This window comes from Furipterus horrens, unplaced genomic scaffold, assembly GCF_987537825.1.
Source record: "Furipterus horrens unplaced genomic scaffold, mFurHor1.1.pri manual_scaffold_5, whole genome shotgun sequence".
NCBI classification, from domain to species: domain Eukaryota; kingdom Metazoa; phylum Chordata; class Mammalia; order Chiroptera; family Furipteridae; genus Furipterus; species Furipterus horrens.
Window position 1 is genome coordinate 94,058,205 of NW_028327175.1, and position 25,440 is coordinate 94,083,644.

Here is a 25,440-nt window from a genome sequence, read left to right on the forward strand (position 1 = left end):
TGTGCTGCCCCGTTCCATGCTGGAGGACCTCAGACCTCTACAACACCCCCACTGCCTGAATGTATTCTGGGTTTCCAGGGGGGGTGGTTCAGATGTTGGGTAAGAGACCACCAGTGGCATCTGTAGTTTTCTTTTGTTCCTAAGTTGCACCCTCTGCATACTTCAGTTCCTCATAAGGACTAATGAGGTTTTGGACAAGTAAACAGTAAGGAGAAAGAATGCCAGTTTGAGAAGGTAGGAAAAACGCATGCATGGCTCTGCAGGGCAGCCAAGGGGACCTGTACTGGGTGGGTGTGAGTTTTGAGAGAGTAAGTTCAGTGGTTCAGGAGCATCTTTGGGTGACAGGACATTAAAGCCAAGTGGAGGTGTTTAGACACCAGAGGACCATTTTGGGTGGGTTGCCCCATGCCAGGACAGACCTGTAGAGAAGCACTGAGAGCCATCCTGGCATGAAGTCACGAGGGTCTCCAGCTGGGGACTCAACTCCCCTGGAGCTAGAGAGGAAGTTTCCATTTGATGAGAGGCTGTGAGGGCACCGAGGCAGATAGAGCTAGATCTTGCATGACTGAGAGGACAGAGACTTCTTTTTGGTGGTTGACAAATGTCTTTCAGGTGGGCCTATTGAGTTCTGGGTGACCATGGAGTTTCTGCATGGAGCTGTCCTGGAGGCCTGGGGTTCCGGAGAGAGCACAGGAAGAGCTCTGCACATCCCATAAGCTGCAGGGGCCACAAAGTCCATACAATGCCAGGTCAACATGAGGCTCGGAGCCTGTATCCTGTTCTGAGTACATAAAGTTCCAAAGTGCTTTTAGTCAGGGTCGGGGAGGGGAGCTCCTCAGGATGGCAGTGGGGGACAGGGACTGTCTTGGGGGGTCTGCGGCAGGAGCTGAAAGGGGTCAGAGCTCTGTAGCCTAGAAAGGTGAGGGTCGAAGTGGAAATGATGAACAAGTACAAAATCAGGAAGAGTGTAGTTAATGGTGAGAACAGATTTGTTCACAATAGACAAGGGGGCAACTTTGAAACTTGTGTGATGTAAATTTAGAGCGGTTAAAAGCAAGTGCATACCATATGATGTCACCTATAGCAGGACCCTAATGAACAAAACAGACAAACAAGCAATATAGAACCAGAGGCATGGAAATAAGGAACAGACTGACAGTGACCAGAGGGAGGAGGGTGGGGGAGAAGGGGGGAAAGAAGGGGAAGGGTCTAGTCTAGGAACTAGTATAAATGACCCACGGACATGGACAAAAGGGTGGGATTGACTGTGGGAGCTTGGGTGGAGGGGTGGGGCTGTGGAGAGCAACAGGGGGAAAATGGGATAACTGTAAAAGAACAACAGTAAAATAATAATAATAAAAAAGCAAGTGCTGTTTTATACTGAGAATAATAAACTTACTCATTCAGCAAACACTCCCAGGCCAGGTGGCGGGTGCTCTGGACAAGGTAGGATGAATAAAACAGCTTATCGTTGAGTTTTTTTATATGGGAACATGGGAACAGCGCAGAAAGAACCACCACCCAAGCCTGGTACAGAGACTCTGAAAGGGGCCCAAGCTGATGGAGGAGTGTGGCAAGGGCATCCGGGGCTGCTCCCTGGGCTGATCAGGGAGGCTGCAAGGATAGGTGGCTTTAGTTTGGTGGCTGTTGAGTAGTACAGGGAGGGAGCATTAATTGTTATTCAAAGGTCTTAGATTCAGAACTGACAAAGCCATACATAGTTATAGAGAGAATTAGAATATTGATTTAAAAATTCCTTGGGGTACAGCAATATTTCAGCGCTCAATCCATTGAGCCACACTAGTTCAAATGATTATCTTTCAAAGAAAAATCTAAATACATGTATGTGAAGAAGCAAAACAAAGTGCAAACAGGGCAAGAAAGTACCACGTTTTACTTGTTTGGTAGGAGAGCTGGTGTCTTTGATGGCAAGTGTGGTTGCAACCCAGGCAACTTATTTTTGTTAAGCCTTTTGACCACAGGGGTTTGGAGAACTCCACTTTGGGAATCATTCCAGTGAATGATTTTTTCTGGGTTTTCCAAAATACTGGGCACACTTGACTTTTTTAATAGCATATACATTTATTGTGTTTTAAACATTATAACATAAATATATATTTGTGGTAAAACATTTAGACAATATAAAGAAACAAAAAGAAGGAAACCTCACGTAACTTTACCATGCAGATAAACATGGTTAACATTTTGGTCTATTTCTGAATATGTATTTAGATTTATTCTATAAGAAGTTCATATTTTAATGTCTGATCAATATTCTATTCTATGGAATGGCATGGTTATCTAGCCAGCCTCCCATTCTTTGATTCTTGGGCATGCTTGTCCCAAATTTTTCACTATAATAATGATGTAATAAACATTCTTTTATAAAAATTCTGAAAATCTACATCAGATTATTTTATTTTGAGATCAGTAACTAAAAATTGAATCATTAAGATGGTATAACTCTATTTTTGGCCCCTAATATGTATTTTCAAATCATCCTTTAGAAATGTGATACCAAATTAATGCCTGTCAGCACCCTATGAGAACGCCCCGGTCAACATGAGCTATTATTATCATCTAACGTCACCAGGGGGGGTGCAATTTGATAGGTAAAAATAAATAGTATCTTGCTTTGTCTTGAAATTTACTGCTTAATGGTGCAGTTGATTTACTATTTTCTTTTTTTTAAAGATTGCATTTATTTATTTTTAGAGAGAGAGGAAGGGAGGGAGAAAGAGAGGGAGAGAAACATCAATGTGAGAGAGAAACATTGATCAGTTGCCTCTTGTAAGTGACTGGGACCGAACCTGCAACCCAGGCGTGTGCCCTGACCAGGAATTGAACCGACAACCTTTGCTTTGTGGGACAACACCCAACTAACTGAGCCACACCAGTTACGGCTCTTATTTTCTTCTCATAGGGTTATTGGCCGTTTGGGTTTCTTTGGAGAATGTTTGTGCCCTTCTTTGCTCAGCTTCCTAGTTGAGCATCCCTGACCCTGGAGGTTAATTGTGGGAAGGACAGCCTCACCTACTCTGCCACATCCTTTGGGTAAGCCATTTCTATCAGAATTTTGGACTGGGAAGAGTCTGAAGCTCTTCACCCAAGACACTGCCAGGGGTGAGTGAAAGCCTTGGGCACAGAAGGGGTTGCCTGCCTGGAGTCTGGTGGTTGCAGCAGAGTCTCTAGCTTAGGGCTTCCACTTAGAAAGTAAACAGGAAAAAATAGCAGAAGGAGGACAAGGATGAGTAGGTGGCATTTTGGGACCTGAAGGAGATGAGAGATTCCAGAAGATGAAGGGCAGCCTGGTGAGATGGACAGGGACTCGGGCTCTCAGAGCTCATGGGTGTGCTCTGAGAGACAACTATCATACCAATGGTTAAGGATAGGTTGAATGGCAACAAAATGAAATAAGTACTATAAATTCAGGAATAAAGACAATAGAGAACTGGATGTCCAGAGTCCATCTCAATGAGTATCCTGGCTTTTGTCTGTGCCCTGGAGCCCTCTGTGTGACTGCTGTGGCCTCATCCATCTCCCTGCCTCTGGCCTCATTGCCCCTTCAGTGCGAGCACAGCTAGGGTCACGGCAATTTGCTGAACATTCTTAACTGCTTCTCGGTCAAGTCCAGAGCTGACACCCATGTTGTAGCTATCCCTCTGCCCTGACTTGTCTCTTGGTGCTTAGCTATACCCCAAGCATGCACTCTGGGCTTCTACTCATGCTGTTCTCTCAGCTAGAAAACTTTTCCCTCCTGTACTCTCCAAATCCTTCCCTTGTGCTAAAAGTAAAAGCCACCTTTAGATTGTGCTTGAATTCTAATTTACCAGCTGGTTGAACTAGGAAAGTATTTAAATTCAGAACCTTGGTTCATGTGTAAAACAGAGACATTCATGTCAACCTCACATGATTATATTAAATAACTAAGAGAAAGCATGTAGAAGAGTTTCCATATGCATTTATTTCAGAAGTGCTTGCTGAGTACCTACCTACTGTAGGTCAGGCTAATGAAGCAGGAATGTCCTCTCCTTTCATGGACTCTCTCTGCTCTCAGAGAGGAGTGAAGACCCTCCATAGGCCATAGCATCCACAGCCATTGAGTTACAGCTGTGATGGGGCAAGTGTGGGAATCTGACAGGTTGCCAGTAAGTGCCGCCTCTCCCCGCAGCTGTTCATTCTTTGTAATTCAGTTACGGACACAATCATAAACTGCCTATATATGCCTTTTGATTGTTTGACTTGTCTACTTTTATAACTTAATAGCTCAATACAATTTATAGTGCCCAAACCCACAAAACTTTTTAAACAACAAGAAGAAAGATAACTATTTTCTTTTTGAAGTTTCTCTCAACAAGAAAGGCAGAGAGACTGTTCCCTCCCTTTCTCTTCTTCCCCCGCCCTGTTGGCTCCCACTCTCCCCTCATCAGGGCTTCAACTATCCTCACATTGGGGGCAAGGAGCCCAATGAGGGACAGGGGCTCATTTGTCTTTGATCCCCAGGGCTAGCATGGTCTTGGCAGTCACAAGTAACTTGTTGGATGGAAGCCTGAAATGGCAGGCTGCAGAACTGAGTAGTTTTCCCATGGGTGCACAAAGACTGAGAAGCCGAGGACTGTGGTTGCCTCTAGGGAGATACAGAGGGGCTTCTGAGGTGCAAGTGGAAGAGGCACCTTCAGAGGCCAGGAGGAAAGAGTGGCCCTTTGCTGAAGGAAGAGACAAGTAGAAAAGAAGGCAGCTCTGCTGCCCAGCCTGGGTTTACTCTGAGCACTGCTGCCCTTGGCTTTGGGTTGACCAGAGCCCACAAGTGCACTCTCTCCCTGATACTCCTCATACCCACCACTCAGGGATGTCCCCACCTCCATCCCTGGCAGTCTTCCCAGTTCATCCTCTCTGCTTCCACCATGCTGAATTAGACTAAACCTAACTCACAGGCAAGAAGACTGGGCAAAATAAATGAACCTCTGGCTTACAAACAACCAAGCAATCTTCTCCATTTTTTTCATTAATTTAGAATTCCAAAAATCTTAGACATTATTGCACCTTCCACCTCAACTGCATCAATCAACCATTGATGGAACTTTTCCCCTAATGTTTTTTTTTTCTTCAGATTTAATGTGTTTTATTGATTAAAATATTACATTTGTGCCAATTTCCCTTCCCTCTGCTCCCCTCCACCCGGTGGCCCCCCTCCCTCCAGTTGTCTCCCCCTTTTAGATTATGTCCATTAGTTGTGCATACAGTTCCTCCCAACCTCTCTCCGTCTATTCCATTCCCTCCTACCATGATCCCCAATTCCTATATCATCTCCCTCCCTCTCCCCACTCCCCCTCCCTGTTGACCTCCCCCCAATATGCTTCCCGTACCCACAGTTCCTTTTCCACTCTCGTTGCCTGTTTAGTTTGCCTTTGTTTCATCTCCCTAGCTTCTGTTTTTTAAACCAGTCCCTTTAACATCTCATATAACAGTGGTTTGGATCTAATGAACTCTTTCAGTTTTATTTTGTCCTGGAAACACTTTCTCTGTCCTTCTATTCTGAATGACAATTTCGCTGGATAGAGTATTCGTGGTTGTAGGTTTTGGATTTTCATTACTTTGAATATTTCTTGCCAGTCCCTTCTTGCTTGTAGGGTCTCCCTTGAGAAGTCAGCTGATAGTCTAATTGGGACCCCTTTGTACATAATTCTTTTCTTCTCTCTTGCTGCTTTTAAGATTCTCTCTTTATCTTTAATTTTTAATATTTTGATTATAATGTTTCTTGGAGTGGTTCTCCCTGGGTCCAGTCTCTTGGGAACTCTCCTTGCTTCCTGGACCTGCAAGTCTATTCCCTTCCCCAAGTCTGGGAAGTTCTCCTTTATTATATTTTCACTCAATTTTTCAAGTTCTAGTTCATCTTCCTCACTCTCTGGCAAACCAATGATTCTTATGTTGGGCCTTTTATAGCTGTCCCAGAGGTTTCTGATCCTCTCATTGTTGCTTCCCATTTCCTCTCTCTGCATTGGTTGACTGCTTGTTCCTTCTCCATATTCCAGTTTGTTGAAATGAACTCTGGATTTTTTTCCCTCACCATCTGTCTCGTATGTGGTTTTGTTCCTTTCGTTATGAATGTTTTTCGCTTCTTTCTTATCTTTTTCCTGCTCTTTTGTGAATTCTGTAAGCCACCTGATAACAATGGCCCAGAACTGAGCCTCTGACAGGTTTCTTATCTGTTCATCTGTCAGGTTCTCTATCTGTTGCCTGGTGAGTTGTGTCACCGGGATCTCTATAGTTGTCTGCCTCATTTTGACAGATGCGTTTTGTTTTCTTGGGCCGGCTGTCGGGGGCAGTGCCTGCGTACGCGTCACATATCAGCGACCGGCGCCTGTCCGCGACCTATTTCGCAGCCCTGTGGTGCTTTCTTTGGGGGCGGGGGTCCAAGATGGATTCACACAGTTATTCAGCTAGGAGACCGGGATCCGTCCTCCCGCCCCCCTGGGCCTCACTGTTCAAGGCGATGCGGTGGCTGCTTTCCCCAGCGCTGGGGTCGCGCACTGCCAGGGGCTTGACTGCCGCCGGGCTTTTTCGCCGCCCCGCCGCTGTCTCAGGTGCGACTGCAAACAGCGCTGCCCTCTTTAACTCTTACCTGCCCAAATGGCACCGCTGGTTTATAACTTCATATGTTGGGCTTCCGTGTAGTTTTATTTTCTGGAATTTCTAGTTATCCTTTGTTTTGAAGTAGTTGTATTCCTCTCTAGTTGTAGAGGGAGACCTAGCGTGTCCGTCTAAGCCTCCATCTTGGCCGGAAGTACTCTCCCCTAATGTTTTGATGGTGGTCTGCAAGGCTAAATATCCAGAACTGTTGACGTGGATGACATGTCTTGACTAATTGCTCACTCCTCACCTACCCTGGCCTCCAGTCCTGGTCCAGCTCTTGGCCTCTCCCTGAGACTGTCAGTTTTTTTCAGAACCCTGTGAAAATTGGGGCATCTGGGACATGGTGGGTGCTGCTACCCTGATGGAGTCCATGATCCACTCTTCCAGGGGTCAAGGAGGGAGGTGAGAAAGATGCAGCTCCATGACATCTTTGGGGAGGAGAACAAGACTGACAGGAGGGACAAGAGGCCATATGCCCTGCCCTCTCAAGAAAGTCCCCTATAAACCACCTGTAGAATCTCTAATAACCCCTAAGTTTATGGCACTATTTCCACAAAGATTCTTTCTATACTGGATTTTATTAATCTCATAGGCAGGGTGAAGAGGGGCCAGGGATTATAGTCCCATCTTACATAAGAAAAGAGTCCTACACATGCAGTCACATGTTTCAAGTGGCACAGAGAAGATGGAAGAAGCCCTCCAGTTCAAGGGCGCAGGTCCAGCACTCTCACTATTAGACAACTGTAGCCCATTGAGTGGGTTGGGGCACCCAGGGTAGAGGAGGAGCTCACCTGGGCAGGTTGTGAGGGCCTCAGGATGGCCAGATAGAGGTGGGAGTATTGCAGGGAGAGTGGCTAGCTCTAGTATAAGTGTGTCTGGAGACAAAGGACAGGGAGTCAATTATGCACGGCAATGTGCCTTAGCTTTCCTACTCCCTCTGGCTCAATAGAAACTGCTAGGATAGAGGGGAGTCTCAGATGTGAAGGAAGATGGGGAAGAGAGGCTTGTCAGACTAAGTATCAGTCAGAGTATGGAAGGTGAGTGTCTGGTCTGCAAAATACAGAATGAGGAGCAAAAGGAGTGTGCATGGGCACTAGTGTGAGTACAACTGTCTGTTCAAAGTTATGTCAGAGCACCCAAGTAAATGAACATGTCCCAGTGTGCTCAGGGAGGAATGTGCAGTCAGAAATATATACATATTTCTACACAACCATACAGATTTGTCAAAATTCGTAGCCATACTACTAGCAGTTCAACTTGTCAATCTCATCAACCCCTCCTCCCAAATTACCTAGTGACACCTTGTCCTTTAGACAAACAATAATATTCTACAAAAGAGACAAAGGTCTAGATCAAAATACCCCCAAACTGTCCAAATCTACAGGTTCCCCTGACACTTCCTATACCCCTGAAAAGTAAAGTCCTGTTCCAGTATCATGGGCTGCAGCTATCTCCCAGCCAGTCTGGGACAGGCTGCCACTAAACTCATTGACAAATTCATAGATCACGTCAGCGTCTCTGATTCTTCTCAATCCACAGAGTCACCTTCAACCACTCTTACTGAGAAGGTGTCCACATCAAGTGCTCATGAATTATTGATGTCTTCTGGTGGTGAAGGACTATCAGCCACATCTACTACTGTGGAATCCACAGACTCTTCCTACAATACAAGTTCTTCTCCCTCAAGTCCGACACATTTTCCACCAATTTCCTGGTCACTGGATGCAGTGCTACAACTCACACTGGATTACCCCTCTGTCTTCACAACCATGCTTGATTTTTCAAAGTCAACCTTGTCTACCACAGATGATGGAAATGCTGCACCCCCTTCAAGCCCTGGTCATGTATTTACCATCAGTGCTGTCCTGGCATGAAAAATCAAAACCCTCATGGAAAGATTCACTGTCTTTATAGGCATCCTTTGTTCATCAAAACATACAGCTATCTGGGACTGCACCATTGCCATTACATCAAGTCCACATGAACACTACCACTCCTGGTGCATTAACAACATCTTTTCCTCCAGGATTCAATTTCACAATCACCTCAAAAGTGTCCACACCAACATTTTCTACTACTCTTCCTACAGCACAGACAATGCAAGTCCTACTTCCCCATCAAGCCCCACTAAGCTCTCTACCCCTACTGTGGTCTCTGGAGAAACAGACATGACTCACAGAGGAGTCAGTTCTCTACACTACTGTTTATGATTTGTCATAAACAGTATGATTTGTTTCCTCTGAAACCTCCTTTACAAAATATGAAGGATCTTTCACTACAGGTAGGTATCAGGAAACACCAACACAGCCTTCACTGTGGAATCCACTGTCTTTACACTCTTCTCAGATTCATTTAACCTAACAGTTCCATGTGATACCTTTTATACTACTGGGAATGCAAACCATTCTTCTTCATCTGATTCTGGTGATTTAATTTCCACCACCATGGTCTCTGGGCAAACATCCTCAACCGTTCTTGAGGCATCCACTGTCTACGCAACCATATTTGATTGGTCTCACCCAATTTTCAGCTGTCACCTTCTCTACCACTGTCAATGGAAGTCCTGTTTCGATATCAAGCTCTGGCCAAACAGCCACAATTTTCATGGAAAAGCTAACTGCCTGCACCCCCATTTCTGGTTTGTACAGTTCTACAGTTTTTGTTGACACTTTCTCTACACTCTAAGTGGTGGTCCTGCATCCTCATCAGGTTCTGCCTTATTGCCTTCCACCGCCAGACAACCCTCACTGAGACGTTCAGTGGCTTTATCACTACTATTTATTCCTCCAACACAACTGATTTGTCCAGTGCCTCTGATACCACAGAATATCTTAGTCCATTATCCTTAAAAAGCCCATCCATTCTTCTACTTCCCCAGTCACCTCTGGACAAATGTTCAGCACCGTGGGTGAGGATTCTACTCTCTTCTTCACCAGCAGTGACTCTGTCAAATCAACTATTTCTACTTCCATCCCTTTTGCCACAGACAGCACTAGACCTGCATCCCTGTTAGCTCTCACTTCCTCCTCTACAACTAGAGCCATCTCTGGACTGACAATCACTACCTTCAGTGGAGGATCTACAATCTTTCGAATCAACCTAGAGTCATGAAACCCAACAGTGTCATCTGACATCTCCTGTACCACAGTCCCTGGTACCTCTACTTCAGCCTCAACTATTCCAGGCTTCTCCTCCAGGCCAGTTCTTGACTTTTCTTCAGCCATTACAACTTCTGGCTTTTCTCTTCTTGTTTCCACTTCACACTTCATCTGGCTATACTTGTACTCCATTCCCTGAGTACAATGCCACTTCAATTCTCCATCCCCTGTTCACTAGCACTTTCACAACTGTAATGACGACACACTCTCCAGCTATGACACCAAGTAAGTCTCCTTGTATTTTTCTCTGTGGGCCTTTCCTGTCCATCTTCCCTCATCAGCTAATCACCTTAGACTTTTTTGTGGTCTTGTTCCACCCTTCCCACACCTTCTTGCTGCCGGTGCTTGTTGTCCCTACAATTGGATATTACTCTATTTTGATTGGTAGGACTCTTGTTTTCTTTGGTCATCCTCTTTCATCCCTTGTTTCCTTCCTCCTGTTGTCCCTCCTCCTTTCCCCACTATCTCCTGCGTATTGAGGTGGCGACTGAGGGGTCTTGGTTGCTGTATGATCATCTGGCCCCATGACCCTCATTTAGTGCAATGCCTGAACGATGAGACTTGAAACAGTTTCTTAGGCTTCCATGGCGACTGTGTTGCATTCTACCCCTATGAAGGGCAGTGCCAGAATGGGGTTTCCTGGGATGAAAGAGTGTGTCTGTCCCCAAGGCTAATTTAGTTACCAGTGTCTACACCTTTTGGACTTCTTCCTCAGTATTGACCATTTCTGAGACCTGTAGATTGTCCCCATGCTCTTTAACTATTTAAAATTGGAGGATGTCACTGGAAAGATCACCTGCTACCACTGCTTCACTGTGTAAGAAGAGGAGAAAATGTGACTTTTACTCAGGCCAAACACAGGGAGAACACGGACCTTCTGCTTCCCTCTCCAGGGCCCTTTTCACTAGCTCACCTGCCCTTATCATCAGGTTGTTTCTATCTCAATCCCTTTTGGAACCCTCCAGTTAATTCTCTCTGAGTTGTGATCCTGGCCACTAGCTCCTCATCATACTCAGAGACAAGGTGCAGAAATTTTAGTGACTCCTACCTGCCTCTTGAATTTTCATCTTCTCTTCTACCCATTTTCTGTGCCTCCATGAGACAAATAGGTAGAAATTAACAAATTTCAGAAGATATTACTGAAAGGTGACTTTCTCATGCATAATGTGACCTGTTCCCACAGAAATCCCAGGGAAAAAAATCAATGCCACTTTAAGAGTTACATTGAAAGTGACTTCACAGAAGACATGAATAACATATCCTTCCAGGCACACTGGGACTTCACTCAGCTATTCAAGAGCAGGGCAAGGCCAGATTCCCAGTGTGGATGTCTGATGTGAGAAGAGATGCATGAGTTCATCCTAACTTACTTACTGTTCAGGGTCTCTCAGCTCCTGGGTCCCTTTAGACTACCCAGATTCTGAGAGGGGTCTTTGGAGAGTTTCCTTCCTTGAATCATACACCACCCACATCCTGGCAGAGAGAGGGTCTCTGCACCCTCCCTTCCTCCTTTCCTATTGGCTAATACATGGGCTCCCTAGGGGAAGGGGCCCTGAGGGTGCCCCCAATATATGGGACAGGGCTGCTGCATGCTGCAGGCCCATATGTGCTCAGCTGCCTTTTTTTTCCCTTTCAGATGAATAAAGCTTACATGGGCAACGACTTCTCCTAATTCAGAAGTGTGATCATTAGGGAACTGCTGTGAGTATGTGTGAGGGGTGGGTTTATAGACTGTGGGAAACCCCCTCTCTTCCCTGCTTCCTCCTATCTTGAATGGTCAGAGTATCAATACTTGACTGAGCCAGAGAGGCCCCCAGACCTGAGGTAACACCTGAGGGCTCTGAGACCATTCATTCATTTACTTACTCATTATTTATCCAGGCAACAAACTTGTATTGGAAGTCTACTCTATGCTTGGTGCTGGGAACACAGTGGTCCTGGTCTTCATGGAACTTAGAGTGGCAGAACACAGGCAGCAAAATGGCTGTGCAGCCTGGTTAGAGTTATGGTAAGGGGCACCTGGGGTGCAATGGGAGAGGTCCTGGCTGCAAGCTTGGTGAGGTGGAGGGAAAACTTCCTGGAATAAGTGACAGCTAGGTTTGAAAGATAAGGAGGAATGGGCCAGGTAGAGGGAAAGGAGGGGCAGGGGTGTCACAGCAGAGAGAATCAATGACGAGGAGCCCAGAGGTGAGAGAGAGGAGGGTAGATTCCAGGAATATAAAGAACAGTTGTCTGCTTGAGGGCAAAGGGGTAATGGTGGGAGAGGCAGTTGGAAAGATGACCCCTACCAAGTTATTTAGACTTCAAGAATCAGCAGTTATGGCCCATGTGGGATAGTATCTGATTTGTGATGCAGACTACAATCTGACCACTGGGCTGAGAATGGGTGGAGGGATGAAATGATGGTGGCCTGGACCACACAGGTGACAGTGCAGAAGAAAAATAGTCTGGTATGAAAGGTCTTTAGGGGGCAGGACCAGCAGATCATAAGGATTTGGTGGGTGGGAGAAGGATAAATGACACCAGATTTCTGAGGTGCTGGGAGTGTGGGGTGCCTTTGCTGAGGTGATAAGCATAAGGAAGAGTAGGACGGAGGAAGAAGACAATGAATTTGGCATCGGCCATGTCAAGTCTCAGGTGCCAGGGCCCAGCCATGTAGAGTGATTGAGTGATGGAGCAGTCAGCAGTTGAATATGTGATAGGCAGGATCTGAGTGGAGACACCCGCACTGGCATCCCTGGAAGCCCTGGGAGTAGATCAAAGTAGATCAGATGGCCCAGGGATGGTCCCAGTACAGGAGTGACAATATCCCAGAAAAGAAGCACAGAAAGCACCAGCACCTAAGAGACAGGCATGAGAAGACAGAGCTCCCTAAAAAGAGTAGAAAGAAGCAGACAAAGGGGTTGGAAGGGTGCCCTGAGGCTGTCATGTCCCAGCAGCTAGGGGAGGAAAGGGTTTCAGGAAGGAGGGAGAGCCACACTGTCAAGAGCCCTGGGTTCCATGGCTCAGAGTCCTCCAACTGCACCCTCTCCACCGACCAAGCATTATCATTGTCTGTCTCCATCTCCATTTTGGCTCAGGATATTTTTTGTTCAAGTTCTGCTGGATCCTGCCCCTGACTTCTCTGTCACAATGGCTGTGAGCAATGGCTGATCTTATCTCAAGCTCTCTCCCCTTAACAGCATTGCTGACCATCTAAAAGAAGCTTCTACATTGGAATCATGTTTCCAAAGTGACTTTGTGTTTCTTCATTTCCATAAGCTCATTTATTTGGTTTCCAAAACATAATTCAAGAGCCTCTGTTTTTAATTTTGTAATTTAAAATACTTTTATTGTGGTAAAATAGTCATAACATAGAATTTGCCGTGAACTATTTTAAGTGTACATTTAGTTCAGTGGCACTAAGTACATTCATATTGCTGTGCAGCCGCCAGCACCATCTATCTTTAGAATTTTTTATCTTCCCAGAATGAAACTCTGTACACCTTAAACACTAACTTTCTATTTCCCCTCATCCCATCTCTGGCAACCATCATTCTACCTTCTGTCTCTATAAATTTGACTACTCTAGGTACCTCACATTAGTATTCATATAAATACTCATACAGTATTTGTCCTTTTGTGACTAACTGGCTTACTTCACTTAGCATAATTTCCTCAAGGTTCATCCATGTTGTAGCATGTGTCAGAATTTCCTTCCTTTTTAAGGCTGATTAATATACTTATAGGCCTGTACATATAGACCACATATTACTTATCCATGTACCCATCAATGGATAGCTTCCATGTTTTAGCTACTGCAAATAATGCTGTTATGAACATGGGTGTACAAATATCTCTTTGAATGCCTGCTTTCAATTCTTTTCTTTTCTTTTCCTTTTTTTTTTTTTTTTTTTTTTGGTGGATTTATTTATTTATTTACTTATTTATTTATGTTTTAAATTATTTTATTTTATTTTTCAATTACAGTTGTCCCAATTTCCCCCTGTGTTGCTCGCCACTGCCGGGCCCACACCCCCTGCCCTGCTCCCACAGTCAATCCCCACCCTGTTGTCCATGTCCGTGGGTCATTTATGCTTGTTCTTTGACTAGACCTTTCCCCTTATTTCCCCCCTTCTCCCTCTCCGACTTCCCCTCTGGTCACTGTCAGTTTGTTCCTTATTTCCATGCCTCTGGTTCTATTTTGCTCATTTGTTTGTCTTGTTCATTAGGTTCCACTTATAGGTGAGATCATACGGTATTTGTCTTTTGCCTACTGGTTTATTTCACTCAGCATGATACTCTCCAGCTTCATCCATGCTGCGTGAAAGGTAGGAGTTCCTTCTTTCTTTCTGCTGTGTAGTATTACATTGTGCAAATGTACTACAGTTTTTTGATCCACTCATTTACTGATGGGCACTTAGGCTGTTTCTAGCACTTGGCTATTGTAAATAATGCTGCTATGAACATAGAGGTGCATAGGTTCTTTCGAATTGGTGTTTTAGGATTCTTAGGTATAATTCCAGCAGTGAAATCACTGGATCAAAAGGCAGTTCCATTTTTAGTTTTTTTGAGGAAATTCCATACTGTTTTCCACAGTGGCTGCGACAGCCTACATTCCCACTGACAGTGCAACAGTGCCGTAGGCTTCCCTTTTCTCCACATCCTCACCAGCACTTGTTGTTTGTTGATTTGTTAATGATGGCCATTCTGATGGGTGTGAGGTCATATCTAATGGTGGTTTTAATTTGCATCTCTCTGATGGCTAGTGATGTGTGATGTGGTGCATCCTTTCATATGTCTATGGGCCCTCTGTGGGTCCTCCTTGGAGAAGTGTCTGTTCAGGTCCTTTGTCCATTTTTTATTTTATTTTATTATTTTATTTTTTAATATGTTTTATTGATTATACTGTTACAGTTGTCCCAATTTCTTTTCCCTCTGCTCCCCTCCACCCAGTGACACCCCTCCCTCCAGTTGTCCCCCCCTTTTAGTCCATGTCCATTGGTTGTGCATATAGTTCTTCTCAATCTCTTCCTGTCCACTCCATTCCCTCCTACTATGCCTCTTAATTCCTGTACCATCTCCTTCCCTTTCCCCTTCCCCCTCCCTGCTGACCTCCCCCCAATATGTTCCCCATACCTATAATTCTTTTTCCACTCTTGTTGCCTACTTAGTTTGCCTTTGTTTCGATTCCCTAGCTTCTGTTGTTGGTTGTTGTGATGCAGTTTTCATTTTAATGTTCATAATTTTGATCCTCCTTCTTCTAAACCAGTCTCTTTAACATCTCATATAATAGTGGTTTGGATCTAATGAACTCCTTCAGTTTTATTTTGTCCTGGAAAGACTTTCTCTGCCCTTCTATTCTGAATGACAGTTTCACTGGATAGAGTATTTGTGGCTGTAGGTTTCTAATTTTCATTACTTTGAATATTTCTTGCCAGTCCCTTCTTGCCTGCAGGGTCTCCCTTGAGAAGTCAGCTGATTAGTCTAATTGGGACCCCTTTGTACATGATTTTTTTCTTCTCTCTTGCTGCTTTTAAGATTCTCTCTTTATCTTTAATTTTCGACCATTTAATTATAATGTGTCTTGGAGTGTTTCTCCCTGGGTCCAGTTTTTCTGGACCTCTCTGTGCTTCCTGAAACTGTAAGTCAATTTCCTTCCCCAAGTTTGGGAAGTTCTACTTCATTATTTTTTCACATAATTTTTCTATTTCTAGTTCTTCTTCTTCACCCTCTGGCAATCCTATAATTCGAATGTTCATTCGCTTATAGCTGTCCCAGAGGTTTCTGAGCCTCTCCTCGTGTTCCTCCCTTTTTGTTTTCTCTTTCTGCACTGGTTGACTGTTTGTTTGCTGCCTATGTTCCAATTCGTTGATTTGATCTCTGGTTTTCATTTCCTCACCACTTGTCTCATATGTGTTTTTGTTCATTTCAGTGTGACTAGCTTTCATTCTTTCCACATCTTGTTCCAAATCTTTTGTTAATTCTGTAAGCCACCTTATGACTATAGCTCTGAACTGAGCCTCAGAAAGATTTCTTATTTGCTCATCTGTTAGGTCCCTCAACTGCTGCCCGGTGAGCTGCGTCACCGGGATTCCAATCATGGTCTGCTTCATCCTGACAGTTTTCTGTTTACCTTTGCTTCCTGGGCGGGCTGTAGGGGGCGGAGGCCCGTGCACTCGTCACTACCCCAACTGGCGACCTTTTTCACCGCTCTGTGGCGCTTTGTGTGGGGGCAGGGATCCAAGATGGATTCCTGCCATTACTCTCCGCTGAGAGACCGGGAGGCTTCTTCCCCACGGCCTTCCCCAGCATTGAAGTCGCGAGCTGCCGGCTCTCAACTGCAGCTGGGATTGCTCCCCTGGCGTTCCTCACAGTCCCACCGCTATCCCCGCTGCTACCTCAGACAGTACAGCCTGACCTTTCCATCCTGATTCTGACTTCGCCCCTCCTACCCGTCCAGACGAGCACTGCTGGTTTATAACTTCATACATTGGAATTACATGTAGTTTTATTTTCTGGAATTTCTGATTATCTTTGGTTTTGAGGTAGTTGTATTCCTACTCAGCTGTGGAGGGAGACAAGCGTGTCAGTCTAAGCTTGTCCATCTTGGCCCCAGTATCTGCCCATTTTTTAATTGGATTGTTTGTCTTCCTGGTGTTGAGTCGTATGTGTTCTTTATATATTTTGGAGATCACACCCTTGTCTGAGGTGTCATTGGCAAATATATTTTCCCATACGATTTGTTCCCTTTTCATTTTGCTGATGTTTTCTTTAGCTGTGCAGAAGCTTTTAAATTTGATGTAGTTGCATTTGTTTATTCTTTCTTTTACTTCCTTTGCCCTAGGAGATATATCAGTGAAAATATTGCTGCATGGGATATCTGAAATTTATTGCCTATGCTTTCTGTTAGGACTTTTATAGTGTCACAACTTATATTTAAGTCTTTTACCCATCTTGAGTTTATTTTGTGGTATGGTGTAAATTGTAGTCTAGTTTCTTTCTTTCTATCTTTCTTTCTTTCTTTCTTTCTTTTTATATGTATCTCTCCAGATCTCTCCATTTTATGCTCCTGCCCCCTTTGTCAATTGTTAATTGACCATAGAGACATGGGTTTATTGCTTTCAATTATTTTCAGTAAATATCCAGAAGTAGAATAGCTAGACAATATAATAGCTCTATTTTTAATTTTTTGAGGATCCTCCATACTGTTCTCCATAGCAGCTGCACTGTTTTATATTCTCACCAACAGTGCACAAGGGTTCAATTTCTCTACATTTTCTCCCCAAAGCTTCCAGTTTTAGGAATGGATTTGGCCAGTTGGCATTCACTGTGATCACTGATATTTTGAGATCTTAGATTGTTTTACTCTGCGGGCTCCCTCTGGATTGTTAACTGCTGGAGGGAAGAGTCTCCAGTCTGTCTTGCCTCTGAATCATAAGGCTAATTGTCTCTCTCCACCCCTCTTGCTTCTTGGGCCTCACTTTCTGGGAAAGTGGATAATATGAGGTTACTGATGAACCAGCCCGTGGTTCTAGCAATGGCAGGATCATGGTGAAACATGGCATTGTCCTGGAGGACACTGAAAAAGTGCCCACTGTAGGGAACCGATCCTTGTGGTTTAGAGAATTGTAGCCCCAACCTGAGCATGACCTGCCGCCACCGCCCTGGCTGTGCTTGTCTTTAAGTCTCAACATAAGGCTGCGTGGGAGACATAACCGAAAGCCACTCAGAGGGTTTCCATGGGAATTGGATTTAAAGAATGCTTATCATGCCTTAGAACTTGCTCTGCTTTTCTTATCTTTAATGTAACATAAACAATCTCTAGCAAGGAACGTATGAAACCTTGCACCTAATGCCAGTGTGGCATTAAGATGTTTAATAAACCCTGACACAGACTGGTCACTGTGCCCTGTGTACTGGTACTTGTAATCTGTTACTGTCAACTATAATCCAAATGCCTAAAAGCTATTGATGACTCATGAATTTTGACCTTGTATCTCCCGTGTGTATTCTCCTCAATAAAAGGCATGAGGGACGGAGGTTTGATTGCTGTTCTCCCCTAGAAAGAGCAGCCACTTTCCTTCCCCCCAGACATAATATAGTGTCCTGGATAGATTTGTCTGCCATGGTCGTGAAACCTCTGCTGGACAGAGGAGTTTCCAACCGAGCCTAAGGTGTTGGAGGCACCTCTGCCTCAGCCCACTCCAGTGTCCTGGAGGACATTTTACACCAGCATGTCAGGAACTGATTGCAAACATCACTAAGATTGTAAAGGCCAAGATTATGTATGAGACCAAAAAGCTACCCAGTAATTCTGAAGAATGCAAAGGTACACCCAACTGGCCCCCATTTTAGTTTGCTCACAGACACCTGCCTTCAAAGGGAGAGCCAGTTTCCTTGTTTTTGACGTTGATTTTTTGTTTTGTGGAGATTGGGTGTAGGGTTGTCAGTGGGCTGGCCTGAGCTTGCGTGCATGTCCCCAGTTGTTCAAACTATGGCATGCACTGGTACTGGGAAGAAACCTGTGAACTAAGTGCCAGAAAAAACCTGCTGTATGGGAGTGAAAGGGTCATGCTGGTACTACTGGTGGTCGTGGTGGTTGTCCTGACCATCGTCTTTGGTGGATTCCAGAAGAAACTGCACAGGTGAGCTTCTGTGGCTGGGCCTAGTGAGGAGACCACAGTTGGGATATCCCAAGGCTCTGCTTCTAGTTCAGCAATTGGACATCAGCCAAAGCCCACAGGATCCAGCCCCTCCCAGCTCCGGGTACAGCAAAGAGCAGCCTGCTGGTCTTATAGGGTAAATCTGTTTGGCAGAGAGGTGGAAAGTAATACTTATGTACTGGAACTGGATGATATAATGAAGTTATGTGGCATTTGTAATCACCTTGGCTGCCACAGAGTCCAGGACACTGGGACACTGGGAATGTGCTGTCTGGTGTCACTTTCCCCAGCTGTAAAATGGATAAGATCTATTTGAGAAGGTTGCCATGAAATGCCCCCCAGCAAAAGCCTGGGCCGGCAGTTGGCAAAAGGAGCCGCTCTGACACTAGTCCAGTGCCCACATCATCGCACAGATAAGGAAACTGAAGCCCACTGAGAAGAGTGAAAGAAGAGCAGGCCATGGTGACATCCCCAGGCATGCTCTTTGTTTTGGGCAGCTCCTCCCTGACTCAGGACTTGGCCATGGTCAGACCCTTCTGGAAGCTGATAGTCAAGGTGTCCTGAGCCTCTTCTTCTACCTCTCTGCCTGCCACCAGCTGCTCACAGCCTTTCTGTTAGCAAGCAAGAGTATAATGTGTCTCGAGAGTGGCAAAGAGAAGCCATCCTTGGCAGTTTCAAGAACACAGACATCTTGAAGGTACCTCTTGTCTGGCAAAAGGGAGCAAAGCTGGAGGGTAAAAGGCCGGGAAGGCATCTCAGTTAAATCTGGTGTGACTGTAAGTGATACTCATTCTGCCAGTCCATCCCACATCTGCTTTGACAGCCAGCTGCTCTGCAGCCTGCTGACCTTGAGCTCCCATGAGCAGCCCCTGATGACCTCCAGTCTTTTCTCAGGTCCCCCAGCTTGTGTGCAGCCCACTCCCACCATTGTCCCTCTTCTACACCTTTGATCTACTGTATCACTGTCTGGAAGGTTCCCCTCACCCAAGTCTCTGCAACCCCCCAATACTGTTCTGTTTCCAAGATCAGGTTCATACATTGCCTCTCCATGGAATCTCCTGTGTGTTCAGCCTCTTCTGGCTCCCAGAGTCCCTAGCAGCCCCAGCTGCTATGGAATACTGTCATGTCATTGCTGTCCATCCCCCCTACCCCCCAGCAAATCCTGAAAACTCTGTGGAGGGTCTACAGGGAGGGATGAGAGCTGGTTCCTACTCCCGGAGACCACCCCAGGTGAGGGCAGCAGACACACACAGTGAGTACAATGATAAGGTCATGCACAGAAGTCTGTCTGACTCAGTCCAGGCAGAGGGTGTTGCCTGAATCTCTGATTCACTGTGGGCTTGGGGCATTGCTACCTATGATATGGTGTGTTATTTGTGTACTGCCTGATACCAGTGAGGAGCAAGGCCTTATCCCAGTGAGAAGGGACAGAGCTTTCCAAGTAGGGGGCATTGCTTTAAAAAAGGCATGGAGGTGAGCAAGAGTGTGGCCTGTGCTGGGACTGTAGGCAGGTCAGTGGACATGAGGTTGGCAGAGCCAGGTCATGAAGGTCTTCATGGGCCTTGATTGGGACACCCACTGCAGGGGCCAGATGTGCATTTTGAGCAGTTCACTCAGGTGCATATAAGGAGACAACACTAAAGTGGGGAGACTAAGGGAGTTGTTCCCAGTAATACAGGCTGAATGTACGCAGTGGGGACTGAAAGGAGGGGACAGCAGATGAGAGAGTTTAGATGCCAGTGAGAGGGACAGGGCTTGTTGTTTGCAGGCTTGGGGAAAGACAAAGACTGGTTCTAGGGTTGGGGGGCACTGCCTGAGACAGGGCACAAGAGGGAGAAGCTACAAGTGAGGCATCCTGAGTGGGGTCTGATTGAGGCTGATGGTGGATGAAGTGGACAGAATGTGGGCATGGGAAGAGAGGGGGCTACAGGCAGGGCCCTGGAGATGACCTTGAACAAGGCCAAGAGGAGTGGTCAGGAAGGTGCTCTTGGCCTGTGGCAGAGGAGGAAGTCACTTGGAAGACTGGGGAAGTGGATGCTGAACACAGCCAACTTGAATGAGTAGAGTCAGGGCACAGCTAGTTTCTGCCTGCCATGGTTAGCATCACTATGAATGTGTACTGGTGACTCCTGAGCAGTCCCTTCCTCCTGCTCCACCCTGACCTCAGTCAGTCCTACTCCACCCAGGGCCCACACTCACCCTGGCCATGACTTTTAACCCCAAGACACATCAGGGTGCTGCTGCTCTGGTTCCTTCCTGTCCCTGCATCACACTGGGCCAGCTCCCTAGGTTCTAGAGTTGTCAAAACCCACCTCATAGATAAGCTGCAATGGTGGAAGAATGGATGGACCATGGGTTATGCAGTTTAGGGCAGATATAGGTCTCTTTTTTTTGAAAGATTTTATTTATTTTTATTTTTAACATTGTATTTATTTATTTTTAGAGAGAGGGGAAAGGAGGGAGAAAGAAAGAGAGAGAAACATCAATGTGTGGTTGCCTCTCATGCGCCCCCAACTGGGGACCTGACCGGCAACCCAGGCATGTGCCCTGACTAGGAATTGAACCAGTGACACTTTGGTTCACAGGCTGGCGCTCAATCCATTGAGCCACACCAGCCAGTGCTTATTTATTTTAGAGAGAAGGTAAGGGAGGGAGAAAGAGAGGGAGAGAAACATTGATGTCAGAGAGAAACATGGACCAGTTGCCTCTTGTAAGCACCCTGATGGAAGACCTGTAATCTAGGCATGTACCCCAACCAGGAATCAACATGTGACCTTTTGCTTCGCAGAATGATGCCGGACCAACTGAACCATACCGGTAAGGGCAGGACTATTTCTTTCACTAGGAAAAAATCTCCACCTCTGTGTCTCTCCGGCCTCCCCCAGGCTCACTCTCACCCCAGTAGTTCTCCCGACAGATCAAAGTTCTCCCCACAGATCAGAATTTGAAGGACAAATTCAGCCTTGAAACTGCCAATAGCCACTTCTGACCCTCCCTGAAGAACATTGACCCATCCACCGGTAGGAGCTGCTCCCACTTCCCCACTTCTGCTCCCCACCACCCTGTGGCTTCCAGAGAAGAGTAGGGCACAGTTGGTCCAGAGGCAGCCCTCTGGCCTCGCCTTCTCTCTCCGAACCCCCAGCTGCACATTTAGAGGCCGAGCAAGGTGACAACTGCTCAGTGAACAGGGCAAGGTCTCCCAGCCCTCACCCAGATCTGAGCAAGACAGCAGCAGCCCTGGCTGGTGTGGCTCAGTGGATTGAGTGCTGGCCTGCGAGCCAAAAGATCACTTGTTTGATTCCTGGTCAGGGCACATGCCTGGGTTGTGGGCCAGGTCCCTAGTTGGGGGTATGCGAGAGGCAACCTATCGTTTCTCTTGCACATCAATGTCTTTCTCTCTCTTTCTCTCTCCCTTTCCCTGTTTCTAAAAATGAATAAATAAGATCTTTTTTAAAAAGACAGCTGCAGACAGAGAGCCCATCACAGGTCAAGAGGAAACAGATGTCAGGGCCCAAAGCGGTTAGTTCAGAGCTGGCGGGCTGGGCTCTCACCCTGGTTGTGAGCCCCTTTCAGCTCCTGCACCCTCCATTCGAGAGTCTCAAGGCTGCCTGACACCTCTGAATCCTTGTTTGTTCCATCCACAGTGACTCCTCACTTTGGAATTTACCTACCAATAAAAAAGGTTTAAAGAGCAGAGTGCAGTGTTTTCCTTCCTCTTCTGCTGGGGCCTCTGGAAAGGTCCTTCCTGGAGAGAGCACTCCTTCCAGGGTTCGGTGCCAAGTCTGGACATGGGACACTTTCATTGCCTTCTTGTGCCCACATGTGGAACACAAAGCCCCTCGCCTGTTCTAGGCCTGTGAGGACCAGGCCCATCTCTCCCTGAGGTCCCTATGTCAGATGAGCCTATGGTCAGGTTTGGGAGAGGGAAGTGGGCCTCTGGCCCAGGGAGTCAGGGGTGAGAGCAAAGGAGTGAGCACTTGGCTCTGCTGACCTTGAGGGGGTGCCCAGGTCATTCCAGATGGCCATGGTGGCCCAGGTTCACAGTGAACCTACAGATTCCTGGGCCCACAGACCCAAAAACTCTCAGTCATCCCAGAATGGTGTGGCCATGACCTGCACCCTATGTCCTGGGAGGTCGGGCGGGTTATCCACAGGAGCAGTAAAGAGGGCTTGAGCAGAGGGGATGGAGTCAAACACAGGGCACCTTTCTTTTTTGGGCTCAGGCCCAGCCCCCTCTCCTCCATTCCTCATCTCTCTCCAGTGGTCTACTCGTTTCTCCCAAGCTGCTTCAGACCTTGTGTCTGCCCCTCTGTTGGGGTGTGTCCGTATGCTGCCTTGACAGGGAAGTACCCCCCCCTATTCCGCCCTTTGGCCTGTCATGTGTGAAACTTCCAGGTTGACTCAGATTCAGCCCTACCCACAGATCTTCACTGTCTCAGGGAGCAAAGGGCTCTAGGGCCTATTTATTTATAACATTCATTGGCTGATGTTTATTTTGCTTATTTCCAAGACAGTGGAGGACAGGTGTGCTATGCTCTGAGCTCCCATGTCAAGGCAGCTGACAACGACGATCTGCCTGCTGCCCCTTGTCCTCCAGCTCCTGTCCCTCCATGGTGCTGCTGAGAATGGTGAGTGACCCCCGGCCCTGCCACCCTCACAGCCCCAGCCCTACCAGCATCTCCAAGACCTGCCAACGCGCTAGGGAGGGCTGCTTCCTGAGGGCATATGTGTGGGTACTTTCTGCCCAGAGTGCAGCCGCATGTCCCTTGCCTTCTCTTCTACCTTCCCCAGGGAGATTTGCGGGAAGAGCAAGGGCTTTGGAAGCCATTCAGGTTAGACTCTCTCAGCCTCAGTTTTTTCTCCAGAAAGTGAAGAGGAGAATGCTGACTTGTTAGCACTAGAGCATTAGATGAAATCCCCCAGCACAATCCCTGGCACATGACAGATGTTCAACCAATGTTAAGGTCTGACCTTACCTTGTGTATGTGCCCTTCCCAACCCTCTCTCACCTTCTACCTCTGCACCAAATGCCCTTTGTCTTTTTTACATAACACGAGACAAAGGCCTTAAATCTCTGCTTTAACTCTTGTCCTGGGCGTTTCTCCATCACTGCACCCTGCTTCATGTCCTAATGATGTCATAAGTCCGTCAGGTGTCCCAGAACCATGAGAGGAGCCACTGCTGTAGCCAAATGAGCAAAAGGTGGGGTTTCGGGATCTCCAGATTCTAACCCTGTCATGAAACTGTTGTTGTACCATGGGGCAGCTCAGTTCATCGCTGGCCTATTTCTCCCACTAAAGGACAAGGGCCCTTTAGGGTCCTTACAACTCAGCTGCTCTGGGCTCCATGACTGTGAGGACTGCACTTAGGTTGGCAGAGGATGACAGCAGGTCCTTGTTGAACCTTCCAGGAGCTCCCTCTGCCCCTTCCTGCCCCCAGAGAAAGAGTGAGGTGAACCAAGGCAGAAACCAGTGAGGCTCAGGACACCCAGCAACTTGAAATGTCAACCCAGGGTGGCCTGAGCAGGGATAGAAGGGTGTTTGGAGACAAAAGTGGGGACCTCATACCAGGTCCTGTGAATATCATTTAAACTGCCATGTCCTGGACTTTGTCTTGCCCTGAGCTCATGACACCAGGAGCAGTGGGGCCTCCTGGTGCTCTGGTCCCAGAGCATGGCCAGCTCTTCTCCAAAGAGGAAATGGGGTGGGTGAGGGGGAGAAAATACACCTGAGCATAATCCTAAAAATTGTATCCTCTTTGGCCCAAAACCATCCACAGGGCCTTCTCTGAGGGCCAACCTGAGGACTGACCAAGGGAATGAAGAGGATGGGGGAGGCAGGGGGACAGAGGCTGCATTAGAATGGGGCAGTGGCTTGCCTTGCTCTAAAGGCTGTCACTTGGCAAATATCCCCAATGTGACATTACCTGAAGCTGCTATCTTATTAGTATTAAGAATGACACCCTCGCCCTGGCTGGCATGGCTCAGTTGGTTGGGCATCATTCTGGCAAAGCGAAAGGTTGCTGGTTCGATTCCCAGTCAGGGCACATGCCTGGGTTGTGGGCCAGATCCCCAGTTGGGGTGCATGCAAGAGGCAACTGATCGATGTTTCTCTCACACATCCATGTTCCTCTCCCTCTTTCACCCCACCTGTCCCTCTCTCTAAAATAAATAGGTAAAACCTTTTAAAAATGACACCCTCTTCCTGAGGCCCTTTCTAGACATTCCAGACTCTTAGTCACTTTATCTCTAATTGCACTTTAGTTGGGGAAGATCTTTACAGCTCCTTCTCTTTCATCCCTTCAACCCCCACTCCCGTCCTCTCCTTTCTTTTTTCCTTTTCTTCCTTTCCCTCTCTGGTCTTTCTTTCCCCTTTCCTCTCCCTCTCTTGGCCTTCTTTCTCCTCCTTCTTCTCCCCCAACCCCACCCTGCCAATCCCTCAGCCTCTTTCCCACATTCCATACTCTGTGGCTCATCAAGTCTCTAGCCTCAGTCCCCTCTCTGTGAAATGGAGCCTTTCAGTCTCTGTCCTACTCTTCAAGATTCTGTGTTCCTACCACTGGGCCTGGCATTGGCCTGCCTACAGAGCCCTGGCCAGCTTTGAGTGGCATCTGACTTGCCCATGTCCCCTCTCTGTGCACCCAGAGCCACATCCTTCCTCAGACTACTGGGCTGGGGATGCCAGGATAGGGCATAGGCCTCTTAGTGGCCTCCACCTTGCTTTTCCTGGAAGACACACTCTTATCACTGTCCAACCCTCCTTCTTCCAGCGCACCCTGGTTATATTGCAAACCAGCAAAATGCAATGTCCTCTCCACTCCGCCCAGCCCCATTCAGCCTTGGGAAGGATTCTTGCACCTCCCATTCCCAGCAAGAATGGGACCAACATCTGGATGTTTCATCATCAATCTTTAACCTGTCTCTTTGCTCTTTCCACCCTCCCCTGCCCACACCTGTCCTGGGGCCTTTCACCCACCTCCTGTTTCCACTATCCTCCTACTTTTGT

At 46.8% G+C, this 25,440-nt stretch overlaps 1 protein-coding gene across 1 annotated transcript in view; it reads left to right on the plus strand.

Annotated features, from left to right (window-relative positions):
- MUC3A (mucin 3A, cell surface associated) overlaps positions 1-19,000 on the plus strand; it is a 29,311-nt gene extending 10,311 nt beyond the window's left edge. Inside the window, 2 exon segments of the mRNA XM_090279337.1 lie at positions 18,257-18,418; positions 18,934-19,000. Coding sequence (XP_090135463.1) covers positions 18,257-18,418; positions 18,934-19,000 — 229 coding nt within the window.
- Positions 19,001-25,440: the final 6,440 nt, after the last annotated feature.